The 14761-nt window shown below is 46.6% G+C and overlaps 1 protein-coding gene across 1 annotated transcript in view; it reads left to right on the forward strand.

The window, feature by feature from the left end:
* Positions 1-2382: 2382 nt before the first annotated feature.
* FOSL2 (FOS like 2, AP-1 transcription factor subunit) overlaps positions 2383-14761 on the forward strand; it is a 37608-nt gene continuing 25229 nt past the window's right edge. The window contains exon 1 of the mRNA XM_043984863.1: positions 2383-3592. Within this exon, the coding sequence (XP_043840798.1) occupies positions 3491-3592 (102 nt within the window). The 5' untranslated portion in view covers positions 2383-3490. The remainder of the gene's footprint in view (positions 3593-14761) is intronic.

A 14761-nucleotide genomic window follows, 5' to 3' on the forward strand; every position in this document is an offset into this window, starting at 1 on the left:
GGTGTGTGGGTGAGACCACGCAACATCAGGCCTTCTGAGCATGGAGGTGGGGGCGGGAATCCAACGGGGAAGCAGCTTCTATCTTGAAGAATCGGAAAACTAAAGCAAAACTAAAAGTGATCGAGGTCTCCCGGCTCTCGCGCGGCACAGGGGCGGGGATCACACAAGTGCTTGGCGCGGAGGACATCCTCTGTCCCATGTCCTTCCTTCTCTCTTCACCCCCCCCCCCCCGCCCCCAACGTAAATTTGGTAGGGTCAAGGTGGGAAGTCAGTTTCTGCCGCAGCTACCCCAGGGCTAGCGCTGGTGGCAGGAGGGGGACGAGGGCGGGGAGTTAAGTGGAAAAATCGCGATTGTTCTTTCTCCGCTTACCCCCCGCCCTTAGCTTTCGGGGTTTGCTGCCGGCGAAGGATCTGATCCGTTTTGCGTCAAAGATCTGCATTTACTCATCCTTCTGGGAAAGTTACATAAATAAATAAGCCAGTGAGGCCAAAAAGCCAAACCAAACACAAGCAAGACACAAAACACAAGCAAACCCCTAAACCTTTGTTTCCACGGCCGCTGACATCTCTCCTCCTCCCCCTGCAAACTCCGAAAACTGGCTTGCCTCCTTCCAAGCGTGCTCTAGCCTTTGTAGGAGGGGACGAGATGCACTCTCTCCGAGCTGGCTGGGTCAGGGGCAGAGGCACAGCCGGGGCCCGCCCCAAGCTGGCCTCGGCTGGGACTAAATGTGCGTTAGAAATGTAAACAACAGCCCGGAGGGAGCGCTGGGCCGCATTCCTAGGTTTCAGCGGCTGGGGAAAGGCTTAAATGCTCCCGACCTGGCGTCCAAGAGAATGCTCGGGACACGAGTCCAAGGGCTTCAAGCTCTCTGAAGACACTGTCTCCATCTCCTCTCCACCCCCTCCCCCCATCATACACCTTGCACAAATAAAGAAACCTAGTCACGAACAGACAATCATAGATTAAGGAACCATTTATATACCACCTATTTATTATGTTCCAGGCACCGTGCCCAGAGCTTTGCAAATATTAATTCATTTGATTAGGGACTAAAAGGGTCCTTAGACGGGGAAACGGAGACTCAGAAAAACTGATGTGACATGTCCAAGGCCCCACAGCCAATCAGCGACAGATCTGAGATTCGAACGACTACCGATCCCAACCACCTAACAGATTTGCAGGCCCGGGGAATCAGAGAAAATTTTGGCCCAGGAGCCCGGATATCTCGCTCTTTGGCGAAAAGAGACGAAGACACGACCTAGTCTACACCCCTCCTTTTACTCTCACTCCACTCCCCATCCCAATCAGTTATAGTTTGGGATTTGCTTATGACGTATTATTAATACGTATCAGATGCGTTCTAATTGTATTGCACTGAAGCAACAGGGATGTCATTAGAATCATTCATTCCATCTTTGAGGATCCTACGAAGCAGTCAATCCAGCTGCAAACAGCTGGCATCACCCAAGCCGGCACCCAGGTTCTGTTGCGTTCCGCCCGGGCCAAGAAGAGCGCTCTGGGAGCGCCCGAATGAACCAGTCCCCGGCCCCACCCAAGGCTGCAAAATGCTTTGGTCTTTGGACCTCCACCTCTCAGTGTCCCTGAACACAGCAGGCAGCCAGGCACCAGACTGCTCTCCCGGCCGCGCCTCACAACGTTCCCTAAGTGTCCTTTGTCACTGTAATTAAAACAAGAAAAGAAAAGAAAGGCTAAGCCGAAACCCGATCAGACGAGGCCCCTCTCTCTGTTCTCCCGCCCTAGTTCTTCTTTAAGTGGAGTTCTGAAGCCTCTGGTAAGCCAGAGAGCGAGGGAATCCCTCTCCCACCACGTCACCCTAACCAAGGAAACCCGCACTCACGTCCTGCAACGCAAATGACCATCTTTGGCAAAGTGCGCCAATGGAACAGACCAAAGCGAGCACGGGGGGGGAAGGGGTGGGGGTGGGGGGGAACTGCTAGAAATCCACTCCGGGGCGTTCCACTCGGGGGGTGGGAGGGGGGAGAGAGAAGCTGGAGCTCCGGGCGTGCCCCCTCCCCCTTTCAGCCCCTTTCCCCAGTCTCTGCGCCCCCCGCCACCTCCTTCCTTCTTTCCTCACTCCTAGGTGTCCGACTGGTGTCAAGTGCCCTTTAGCTTTGGAGGGGATAGAAAGAAAGAAACCTCTTCTAGCTTCCTCCTCTCTCTTCCTCCCTCCCCTTTCCTGTCCTCCTCCTCCTCCTCCCCTTCTCTCCTCCCCTCCCCTCCCTTCCCCCGCCCGCTCCTTTCTGCAAGGTGGGGTTTGGTGAGCAGGGGGTTGACGTGAGTGAACGATCCACATGGTACAAGGGGCTGGATAATAAAGAGTGTGGAGTTGAACTAATGCCATTGCACTGAGTCATCCCAGGCAGGCAGAGCTCTGGGGCTCGGCGCGCACCATCGGGAGAGAGAGAGAGAGCTAGAGAGAGAGAGACCCAGAGAGACGGGGACAGGGCGAGGCAGGGAGGGGGAGTTGCAGTTGCAACCAGGAAAGGAGAAAGACAGAAAAGGAGAGAGGGAGAGAGGGGGGAAAAGGAGCCCCATCGCCACCTCTCGCGTGCGGGGGAGAGGGCAGGGAAGCCAGTGTCAGGATCCCTAATTAAAGGAGAGCGCAGCTCTGCTCTAAAAGGCTCTTGGGCTTGACACTCTCAGCCGCCGGGAGGACTAGGGCAGGAGGGACCGAGCTTTGTTCGGTGTCCATTCAAAGGAAAAAGATTTTCCCTCCCTTTGGCTGGTGTTGGAGGGGAGCCTTCGGGCGGGTGGAGAAGGTTATTGGGGTTTTGTTTGTTTTTTCCAAGAATTTTTTCAGATTATTATCGTTCTGTCAAGTGTCAGAGCCTCTGAAACTCGGGCGGCTATTCGATCCACAGGAAGTTTATTCTCAGCCTTTTTTTTTTTTAAGGAGGAAATAGCCGCAGAAGTTTCTCAAAGCGAGGTTCCTTAGCTGAATGTCCACGGCTCCCACTGACGGGGCTCGCTAGTTTGGTTTCCAAGCTTATTTTTTCTCTTTACTCCCCCTGCCCCAATTTTCTTTGCGGACCTCGATTCATTCCCCTTCCGCAAGGATCTAGGTTCTTTCCCCCACCCCAACCCCCCGCTCTCTGGTGGAGAGGGGGAGGGCGAGTGGGAGGGCCCGAAGGGAGGGTCGGACTTTGGGGAGAGAGAGAAAGGGCCAGGCGGCCAGCTGGTGCCCGGCAGAAGTTCTGAGCGCGCCACTCTCCGGGGCTCATCGCAGTCGACTTCACGCTTTTCTCGTTTCTTCGTCCCCCCGCCCCGGGAGCGTTTGGAAGCACTCGGCCTGGGGGTGGGGGGTGGGAAGGGTTTAAAAATACGAGACTACCCGGAGAGGAGATCGTCGGGGGCGAGAGCGCTCCAGCAAGTGCGAGGCGGGGAGGAGGAGGAGAAGAAGGAGGAGGAGGAAGAGGAGGGTGGGGGAAAACAAACACCCTGTTTCCTCTCGGGCTCCCACCGCGGATCATGTACCAGGATTATCCCGGGAACTTTGACACCTCGTCCCGGGGCAGCAGCGGCTCTCCAGCGCACGCCGAGTCTTATTCCAGCGGCGGCGGCGGCCAGCAGGTAAGCCGGGGAGCTTGCTGGCTTCCTGGATGCACCTGGCGGGGAGCGAGCCCTTCCTTTTCCTCTTTCCCTCCCTCTCCTAGCCCAGACAGCCTTTTTTCCTGCCTTTCTTTTTCTCTTTTGTCTTTGGGCCAAGAACCCTAACCGAATGCGTTGCTCAGGGTCTCGTTTCTTCTAACCTCTCCCACCCTCTTGCCATTTTTATTTTCTGGGGGAAAAGGGGGGAACACGTAGATGTGAAGCACTGGCAATGACTTCCCACCTACTGCATCATCCCAACTCTTTTTCCCAGACGGACGGAATTATATATTCCTCCAATACCCTATTCCTTTAACTCAAAATAACGTTATCCCAGGGCTAGCCTGCTGGCTTCTTGGTGTTTCCCCCTCTCACCACTCCAGAATCCCCACAGATTGGACAAGAAGACCTGGAAAACATCCACTTTCTCCAGAATCCATAGCTTGATGCCCATGAGGATCCCCCTTCCTCCTTTCAGCCATGTTTGTAGAGAGACCCCCCCCCTCCCCCGACGGAAGAGGTTGGGGTCAAGGGGATATGCTTTGGACTACTTCTAGCTGGAGAGTGTCACACTGCAGAGGAAAGAGTGAGGGATTGGGAGCTGTGTTCAAATCGCAGTTTGCCACTTTTTGCCTTTATGACACGGGGCAGGTAACTTTACCATTCTGGGTCTTGGTTTCTTCGGATGTAAAGTGAAGAGGTGGAACTACATGACCTGGAAGGCTCCTTCAAGCTTTAGATCGAGTATCTATTCAGTTATGTGCCTGAGTGAGGGTAAGTGGTTAGAGGTCCAGGGTATGGCAGGAGTGAAAGGCTCATCATCAAAGAGGCTGACCCATGCTCAACTCACTAGCCTTTCCCTAAGGCAGTCTGCACCAAAGATATTCAGCCCAAGTCATGCCCACCTTGAGAGGTCCGTCCTCACCTTCAACCTGTCTCCCTTCTCATCTCCTCTGTGGAGCCTTCCCCATTCTAGAAAAAAGGCCTGCCAGTGGACCTTTTTGTGGGCAACAACACTCAGGGCCCTCTCTGATTTGGGGATGGTATTTGGAACTGAAAAAGCATGTCGTTTGTATATGTTTAAAGTAGCTCAACTGGTTTGAAGTCAGAACAATTGTGTCTATGGAGCTGTGCTTGCTTATAAAAACCAGAAAGATAGTGGTGGCATAGGGATAGTGATGTCCCTATGGGGTATCATCATCATTTTCATACAGACCTTTACATAGATGGGCTTGTCTTATGCATTGCATTAACTCATGAGGCCCGCCAAAATCCAGAAAGTAGCCTCTACTTCCCTAGGTTTACAAATCTTCCTGAAGAGTTGTGGGGTACCAGCCAGAGGTTGCCGTGCAAACCACTCTTCTGATTTGGTATATATCTCCTCTCTCTCTCTCTCTCTCTCTCTCTCTCTCTCTCTCTCTCTCTCTCTCTCTCTCTCTCTCTCTCTCTCTCTCTCTCTATATATATATATATATATATATATATATATATATATATATATATATATATATATATGAAAGGGGTTGTTGGAAGAAGCCCAGAAGGATTTTTTTGTACCTATGAAAGGATACTTTATTCCAAAGTGATAGTCAGAATTGGTGACATTTCACCCCTTACTAGACCCATGCATGGTTTCCACTTCTACCTTCCCTCCTTGCCAAACACTACACACACACACACACACCACACACCCCTTCCCTAGATTTTGTAGTACACTGTTCTGAAAACTAAAATCTCAATTGTTTTACTTACCTAAGTCCAATACAATTAAACTAAAATTGTACATAGGTTTATACCCTAGTCAAAAAGTGCCATGCTTTCATGCCCATTTCTACTACTGGACTGGAATCATTTGCTCTCTGCCTTCCCTCCCCTTTCTTCAATCTCACATTCATCCAGATGTAGAGCAGACCACCTTGGAATCCTACTCATTTGGTTTTTCCTCATTTCTTCCCTATCTGTTTTGCTGTTATTTGAGTGGGGACAATGGTTTTCAGTGTTATAGTCACTTTGCTAAACCTATTTCTGACCTAGTTGGGATGGGATGAAAAGTTAGGACAATCAAAGAATCATTCCCAACTGGATAATGTGTGTCACTGAAGCCTTTGGAGCCCATGATATAAATTGAAGCAATGCCTTACTGTGGATCAAAAATCCAACAGGGAAACAGCAATAGGAAGGAGGAAGAGAAATGACTCCAGCCGAGCATAATGGAGCCTCATTAGCTAAACAGCAAGCAAGTGTTGGCTAATTCCTAGCATGCTGTAACACATGAAGGTTTTGCAATTGATAATAACCTGGTATACTGCTTCTCTCATATGGCCTGCCAGTTCTGTTCAGCCATCCGAAGTCTGAGGCGCCTTTCAAACCAGAGAGATTTTCAAGGTAATGCGGGCATTAGACAAGCTCTGGAACCACCCTCTCCTTTTATAGTTCTGGAGGATTGGGGTTTTTGGTGTTTTTTTTTTTTTTTGGTCTGGTCACTAGGGTTTTTTTCCATCATGGTTGCAGCTTCTGTGCAAAACTGTATTGAAGGTAGGGAGTGGTTGCTGGGCCAGCCTTAGTTACTTCACAAGTAGGTGCGAGGGCCCTTTCAGAGACATAGGCTGGCAAGGCTCATGGTAAATGACTGTAGGCCAGAAAACCCGCCATCACTTTATTTCCCCTAGTTTCCTTTAGTCTGGGACATGAATGGTGGAAAGAGGATGGAGAGCTGCCTCTTTCTGGCAGTTTCAACAGAGTGGGTCAACGGTAGTTCCTTTCCAATTACATCTTTCCCCCCCTCCCCCCCCCCCAGACACATTTTCCTAGCCTCTTGCTTGCCGGTTCGAACCTTCCTGGTTAGCACAAACATGTTCATGTTGCCCAAACTCAAACAACCATTGTTTTCCCACCCATCTCCTTCAAAGGGCTTGGGCTGACAGCACAGGACCATGCGGGAGAGTGACATTTTTTTCAGAAAACTTTTTTTGGGGGTAAGTTTCTAGTCTTGAATGTGGCTGGAACTTGAAGCATGAAAAATATTTCCTGCTCCAGTTCATGGTTTTATTCCCAAAGATTGCTTGTCTGTGATTCTTTATTCCCCCACCCCTCCCCAGTTTTCTTTGCATAGGGGATTTTTTTTTCTTCTTCCTCCCTTTCCTAGGAAAACACCTCCCAGATCTGTATGCCTTCTCTGCCTCCCTTCTCAACACTTACGGTCTCTGGGAGGGAGCATTACGCAATCTAGCCAGTTACACAAACATAGGTTATTTCATAACTTGTTTTCATCAGCTGGGCCCCTCTTTATTAAAAAAACACACACATAAAAGACAACAAAAACAAAACTCAGAACTTTTCCAAGGCTGACCATTTCTCAGATAACTTGGGATAATAAATCAAGGGCACTAGATTCCTGTTTTCCTATCAAGGAATACCAGAATCAATCTCCTATCCTCACAAACTCGCCCTTCTCCTCCTCCCCCTCAGCCCCCTCACTCCATGCATGCACGCACACACACAATATTTCCCTGGGAGTGAACTTTACCAACAGTACCAGGCTGGGACATTCCTAAGTTCAAACAACTTTACCAGAAATGACTGAGATTCCCAAGGCATCTCCAGCCATACTTCTTGAGTGCCCCCTAGGGGGCACTCTCAAGAACGTCCCTGGAAATGTCTTCCTTGGAATCCCAAGCTTTAACTTGACTTTCAGTGCTCTTGTTGGTCTAGTTTTTAGAGGGAGATAAATATCAATATGCTTAATCTGTCCTTAATGGGGAAACTGTTTTCCATTTGAACTCTTATCTCCCAATGAAAAATGTGTTCACTTGGTTGAATGCATCTGGTTGAAGCAGAGATGTTTTTCTCATCTGGGTCACCACAATGTATATGTGTTCTATCACTCATTTTCCATGGTTACTTTCCTAATGACATCAAAATAAGGACACGGACATTTTTTCCCCCTAAATTTGGTGGTGGTGGTGGAGGTGCCTAAATCAGGAAGATGTTATCAATCAGGATCAGATAGCATTGTTGAAGGAATTTGGTCTTGATTTCTCTTGATTCTTGGTAGAAGTCAGCTTCACTTTATCATCAAAGTGAATGGGTAGGTTCTTTTCCCCTCCTCCTCTCAGAAGATAAATATAACTCTCTAGAATTGGGTGAATGAGGGCTTCAGTCCTCCAAACTGAAATTTTAATGGATTCCCATCACTTGGCTCCCCTCCTGTTGAACACCATCTTGCTGGCATAAAAGGCATGGAAAGCAAGGAGATTGCTTCTCTAAATAGTCGATCAGAACTTTGACCACCTTCTGTGGTTTTCATAACAGCCCTTCATAGAGGAGGCCATACCCTTAATCTGTTGATGCCATCTTGTTTCATACAACCTGCAGGCCATTCTTTTGGATGACCTCCTTGAAAGGAGAGGGAGGGGGAGAGAAGGGAAGCAACAGTAAATCCTTAGCCTCTGAGGGTAGATTTCATCTTTGAATGCGGTCTCAAACCTTTGGAAGCTGGTGAAGAAGGAGGGTGTTTGAGATATGACAGGCAGTCTCTGATCAGCAATGAACTATGGCTAGAAAAGTGATAAGGCTGAGCAGTGGCAACGTTGTGGAGATAAGTATATAATCTCCCAAGGTTATTGCTTTGGGAGATAGCCTGTGAGAGTGGAAAAGACTCTAAGTTTGGTGTTGGAGAGACCCGAGTTCAAATTCCAGTTTCATCATTTAATGCTTGTATGCCCTTGGGCTAGTCATAAATCTCTCTGGGCCTCAGTTTCCTGGTCTGTTAAAATGTGGGGGTTGGACTAATTGACCTCCTAAGTCCCTTTCAACTCTAAGTCAACCATTCTACTTTATGAGGCAGTGTTCATTTGCATGTGTACATGCTAATTCTAGTGGAATGTTAGCTCCTGAGGGGCAGGTACCATGGTTATTTATCTCTGTCTTGCCCTCTGCCCTGCCCCCCACCCCCCAGCATGGGCCTTGGACATAGATAGCATTTAACAAATGTTTGTCATTGAAATGCCCCCTTTCTTGATAGTCTTGCCACATGTATCTTGTGCGTGGTGGATTCTGGAGGCTGCTGCCTTTGTATGAATGATGGCCATAACCATATATTCTGTAACCCTATACTGCTTTGACTGACTGGCAATTTTAATTTGTTGGGTTTGGAGAGGGAAAATGCAGTATACAGCTTTTCCCGGTCCTCCCGGCTGTTTCCCGGACAGACAACGTGGCAGAATTTGCCACTGTGCTCAGGAGAAAAGAAAAGATGGGTATTTTTCAGTTAAAAACAGAGCTGCCTTAGGAGTGAGGCAGATAGTAGATGTTTAGTCCATGCTTGTTGACTTGATTTGAGTAGAGAATATAGTATCAGCCCATTCTATAAATGATAGAGAATTCACTCACTCATGACTAGGTTTTGTTTTCAGAAAGACCTTGATCCAAAGGGTCTTCCTGTGGTTTTCTTTTCATAGAATCTTTGAGAAGAAGTAACCCTGAAAAAAAAGAATATATAAATCACCACAGTGATCATTAGCTTACTCAACAGTTGTTCTTACTATAGGTGGTGGTTCCTGACTTTAGGTCTAGTATTAGGGCTCTCCTTCCCTTTTTTTAAACATCAAATAATTTCTTAGTCCCTTCAAATGGAGATAGAGAAAATGTGGAATACAGTAGAAAGAGTATGTATGTGATTTGAGGCAAGTCATTCAACTTCCCTAGACTTTATTTCCTCATTATAAAATGAAGAGGTTGAAACAGATGACTTCCAAGCTCCCTTCTGACTCTAAATCCATGATTCTATGATCCTTCATTCTGATAGCTACACACGGAATTAACTTAACACTAAATATGTCAGCCCTGAGCCCAGGAAGAAGTAATTTACAAATCCCTGTATGCAGGCACGGTGGGAAAAAAAACCTGGCTTTGGAATTGAAGATTCAAATTCTGGCTCTGCTACTTGCTACCTATGTGAACTTGGGCAAATTAATTTACTTTTCTGGGTCTCAGTTTCTAGATCTGTAAAATGAGGGGATTGGACTAGATGTGCCTCATCCCTTCCAGCTCTAAATTCGTGCTTCTATAATTTTAAATGATTATAGATTATCTTTCTTCTTTTCTTTGTCTTGCCAAGATGTCAAAGAGTGCAAAGGAAATCAATCATATTGACGTACAAAATATTTTTTAAAAAGGCCACAAACCCTGATTTTAGAAATTTCAGAAGAATCTCAGAGGAAAGATGGTATAGCTTTCCCTAAGATGAGAAGGTTTGCTTGTTAATTTAAGTAGGATGATTTTACTTAATATGAATTTAGCAAAGTACCTACTTTGTGCCAGGCACTGTCCTAGGTGCCTGGGACTCAGAGACAAAAATGAAATAGCACCTGCCCTCAACAAGCTTCCATTCTACTATGGAGAAGAGACTGGTGAGAGACAAAATAGAATTCCTTGTGAGATAAATGGAAGTACTTCAGATAGTTGACAGTCCAATGGAGAATTGAGATACAGGGTAGGACACTCCAATCATTCAATCAATAAGTATTTAAATAATTACTATGTGCCCAGGTACTGTGCTAAATGCTAGGGATTCAGAGACAAAAATGAAATCATCCCTGCCCTCAAGGAATTTATACTCTACCAGGGATGAATGGATGGAATTTCATCTAGCTTCTATGTGTAACTTGCCATTTGAGGGAAAGAAAGGTAGCTAGAAAACATTTGGGTCTAGATTTGTCCAGAACCTTTTCCAGCCCCCCCCCCCCTTTTTTTTTTTAACAAAGCAAGGAAAATGAAAAAATACCTGAGGAATTCATCTTCACCCTTCAGAACTGTACCCTCACCTCACCCCATTCATTTCCCATTAAGATAGGAGAGATTTGTCCTGACCACCTTGAGAAGCTGGAGAAGGGATCCATGGGAGAGGAAAGACAATTCTATCACAGACATCAGTGAGTCCCTCCCAGCCCTGTAACATCGGGAGAAGATTGGTCAGCTTTGGTAACAAAACACTCAGGGGCATTGTGGCATTAATGGAAAGAAGATGATCTTTTTTCAGAAATTGCCTCTATTCCTTACCCCAGGTTCATATCCTAACTCTGCCACTTGCTATCTATGTGACTTGGGGCAATTTTATTTCCTAGGGTCTCAATGTTCTCATCTATAAGGGGAGGGGGTTCAGACTAAATGACCTCTAAGGTCTCTTCCAGCTCCAGATTATGAGTTTATAATCCAGGGATTCTTGACTCTGTGTGTGTGTGTGTGTGTGTGTGTGTGCGTGTGTATGTGACATAGACCCCTTAGGCAGTCTGGTGAAACCTATGGACTCCTTCTCAGAGCGATGTTTTAAGTGCATAAAATGAAATACATAAGAGTACAAAGTACTCTTTGAAGTAAAAAATATTAAAAAAAAAAGTCTACAGATTCCAATTTCAGAATCCCTGCTATAATTCTTTTTGGAAGCCTGGTCTAAGATGATGCTCCAATGATGAAATGCCAAAAAAAATGGCGATGGAACAAGACCAACTGCCTTGGATTGGCATCTTTGATGCCATTTTTGACCAGCTCAAGTGACTTTATCTAGGACAAGCCATTTGTTTATTTCAAATAGGATCCTAAATCCTGATCCTGGAGAGGTACTTGAATAAGGTGTTCACCATCTATAGCAAACTCAAAATTTGGAAGTAAATTGACTATTGAAATGCTGGAGCCTGGATCTTAGTTAGCATCTCTGAATCTCCCCAGTTGGGAGGGAGCTCAAAGGTCATCTGGTCTAATCCATAGCTGATCAGGAGTTCCCTTTAGAACATCCCCAAGTGGTCATCCAGCTTTTTTTTTTCTTTTTCTTTTCTTTTTTTTTGCAGGGCAATGAGGGTTAAGTGACTTGCCTAGGGTCACACAGCTAGTAAGTGTCAAGTGTCTGAGGCTGGATTTGCATTCAGGTCCTCCTGAATCCAGGGCCGGTGCTTCATTCACTGTGCCACCTAACTGCCCCCCATCCAGCTTCTTCTTAAAGGCTTTTTAGTCACCTGGAAACGCACTGGAAGACAGCTCAGGTTGTTAAAATGTTCCTTCCTGAAATTTGCTTTTAGGGGGCAAGCTGGATAAGTCTAATCTCTCTCACATGACTTCTCCAGATACTTAGAGACAGCTAACAAGTTTGTCTTCCTGTGGTGGTGGTGGTGGTGGATGGATGTGTGTGTGTGTGTGTGTGTGTGTGTGTGTGTGTGTGTGAGAGAGAGAGAGAGAGAGAGAGAGAGAGAGAGAGAGAGAGAGAGGGAGGGAGGGAGGAAGGAGGGAAAGAGAGAGAGAGGAAGGGAAGTGGAGAGAGGAGGGAGAAAAGCAGAGAGGGAGAGGGGACAGGAAGAAAAGGAGAGAGAGACACAGACACAGAGACCGAGAGGGAGAGCGCTACAGATATCCATGTCTGGATCCAAGGTTCTCGGAAAGGTAGTTTTCCCTAAGGCTCAGACTTGCTCTTTATCCTTTGGGCTGCAGTGACCTTCTGGCTGCTCCACTGCACACATCCTCAGGTGCTGACAATAGGTCCAGTGATGTCATTTCCATACACAGTTTGGGTGGGGGTGGGGGTAGGTCTGAGCCCAGTATTTTCAGCCAACACCCTGCTAGGGTGTCTTTTGGATACTGGTCTATCCGGGAGTTTATTAGGGCCTCTGGAGCCTGAAGATGAAACAGCAGGAATAGGCCTGCTGACCACTGAATGTTTTGGCCTGGAGTCTCAGGAAACTTAGAGAAAGGAGCCAGGACACCATGGCCTTTGGGGTATGCTGAAGCTTGTTTTTATTTCTTTCTTTGCTTCTGAGGATATCATTTCTCCAAAATTTCCCAGGGCCTCGATGGGTGTTATCTTCTTATCTTTTTGCTGAGCCTTTTAGCTTACCTGGAATATCTCAGGGTATGTGGTTTAGTGTATAGCACTTAACATAGTGATCATCACACAGTAGGCACTTAATGCATGCTTATTGACTGTTGCAAATGATTCAATATTTGAGCTGGAAGATGACACGTATCTGGGCACATGTGGTACACCAGAGTTCCCTGGCATCGTCAGGCTTGTCCAAAGAAGGAGAGTCTCAAAGTGGTAGAAGGCACCCCCAGGAAACCAATTCAACTCAAATCAGTTCAATTCAACCAACAATTATTAAATAATGCCCCTGAGCTGCCAAGCACTGTGCTAACCACTGAGGGGACAAAGACAAAAATAAAATTGACCTTTCCTTCTGTGTTTCTAGCTGGAGCACTTATTATATATTTCAGTTGATTCCATGATTCTACTCAATCAGATTCAATTTTAAGTTCCCTCCTCACCGTAGTATTCTCCGTGAGTGCAGCACAGTGCCTTGGCACATCGAGGGAATTGAATAAATACTTTTTTATAAATGTTGAATGTGAAGGAAGCTGACTTCATGCCGGGTAAGTTATGCAGATCCAGAAGCCCTCCTTAAGTGTTCTTTCTGTTGATGCTAACTCATTGCTGGGGATGCATGATTTATTCTCAGTGTGGCATTATTGACCTGATTCTAGGGTCATGTTTGCACAAAGGGATGCCAGGATCATTTCAGGGACCACAAACTGCCAATCTCACCACTTCTCTCCTGCATCACCGTAACTTCCTGAATAATGTTTTCAGAGCTGGGACAAGGCACATCTGCCAGATCTAATTTAGACTTTTGTGTGTCTCCCAGAAAGGCTCCTCAGAGACAAAAGCATTCTTTATCAGGGCCCCAGGCCCCTCTGGGGATGGGACATGGCTTTTCTTGCAGTTCTGTGCCAGGGTGTTATCCAGATGGATTTACCTCCTGTCTGAAACAAGGTGTACAAGCATTTCAGAGGCCCTCATTACCTACAACCTTGTTTTTACTGCTGGCTTGTTTTGTCTAGACAGGACCGATTGCTGCAAGGAATCTGGCGGATGGGATCTCTGGAATACATTTAGTAGACCTGCTGTCTAAAAAGCAAACCGAAATGCCAGTAGCAACCTCAGCCAAACTTTTCTTGGGGGCCTTTTACCTCCTAATCTTAATTGTCCAACCTCTAGTTTTTCCTGGGAGTTTAATGTGTGGAGGGGGGGGGTTCCTTTTGTAAGAAAGTGAAATATACTTTCTTTGAGGAAGATGCCTTCCTCTAGAGAACTCCAAACCTGCTCATCGAAGATCCCAAGAACATTCAGTTAAAGGTAGAGAAGTGGGATGTAAATGTGGGCTGCTTCCCTCAAAAGGAGAAAGAGAATGCAGTTTTCCCAGGAGTTACTTATACTATGACATGGGGACACAAACGACTACTAATGTGATTTGGGGGCACATCTCTCTGAGCCTTAATTTCCTCTTCTATAAATTGAAAGTGTTGGATGAAATGACCTCTGGGGTTCCTTTTAGCTCCTATGACCTTAGGAAGGGTGGAATCCTGGATGCTACAAGTTAGTCACATATATACATATACACATCAACTCTCTCACTCATCCCCCCCACCCAAATCTGTTCTCTCGGTGGAGAATGATGCCCCCTTGGCTCCTTGCCCTTTCTTTTCTTTCTTTCCAGGCAGGTCCCTTCAAGGGTCAGCTTGTGTCACCTCCTATATGAAGTCATTCTTGATTGTCCCAGTGATTAGCCCTTGATATTTCTTTGTGTTCATTCTGTATACATTTTGCACATATTTATACTTAGCATTATTTTCTCACAGTATGATGTAAGCTCCTTGAGGGCAGGAACTGTTTCATTTTGGGTTTGAATGCAGAGTGCCTCCCAGAGGGTAGTTGAGGAAGTCATCTCTCTTGCCTAGTCGTCTTTTCCCTGGAAGGTGCACCCCAAAATCCATCACAGTGGGCAGTGTTCCTTGTGGAGTCCTAAAGGACGGGGTCTTTCATCACTGGGTTCTTGGCCCCCCCATTCTACTCAAAGGCAGCTAGTTCATAGGATCATATGCATAGATAAATTTAGAGGCCATCTACACCAACTCTCTCATTTTACAGATGAAGAAACCAGGCTCAGAAAAGTTAAATGATTTGCCCAAGGTCACACAGGTAGCAAGTAGCAGGGGAAGATTTGAACTGGGGTCCTCTGACTCCAAGGCTGTTGCTCTTTCCTCTCTTAACTGAGGGAGGATTCAAACTCCCGTCTTCCCAAGTTCAGCACTCCTCTGTCTTGCTATGGC

This window comes from Dromiciops gliroides, chromosome 2, assembly GCF_019393635.1.
Source record: "Dromiciops gliroides isolate mDroGli1 chromosome 2, mDroGli1.pri, whole genome shotgun sequence".
Lineage (NCBI taxonomy): Eukaryota > Metazoa > Chordata > Mammalia > Microbiotheria > Microbiotheriidae > Dromiciops > Dromiciops gliroides.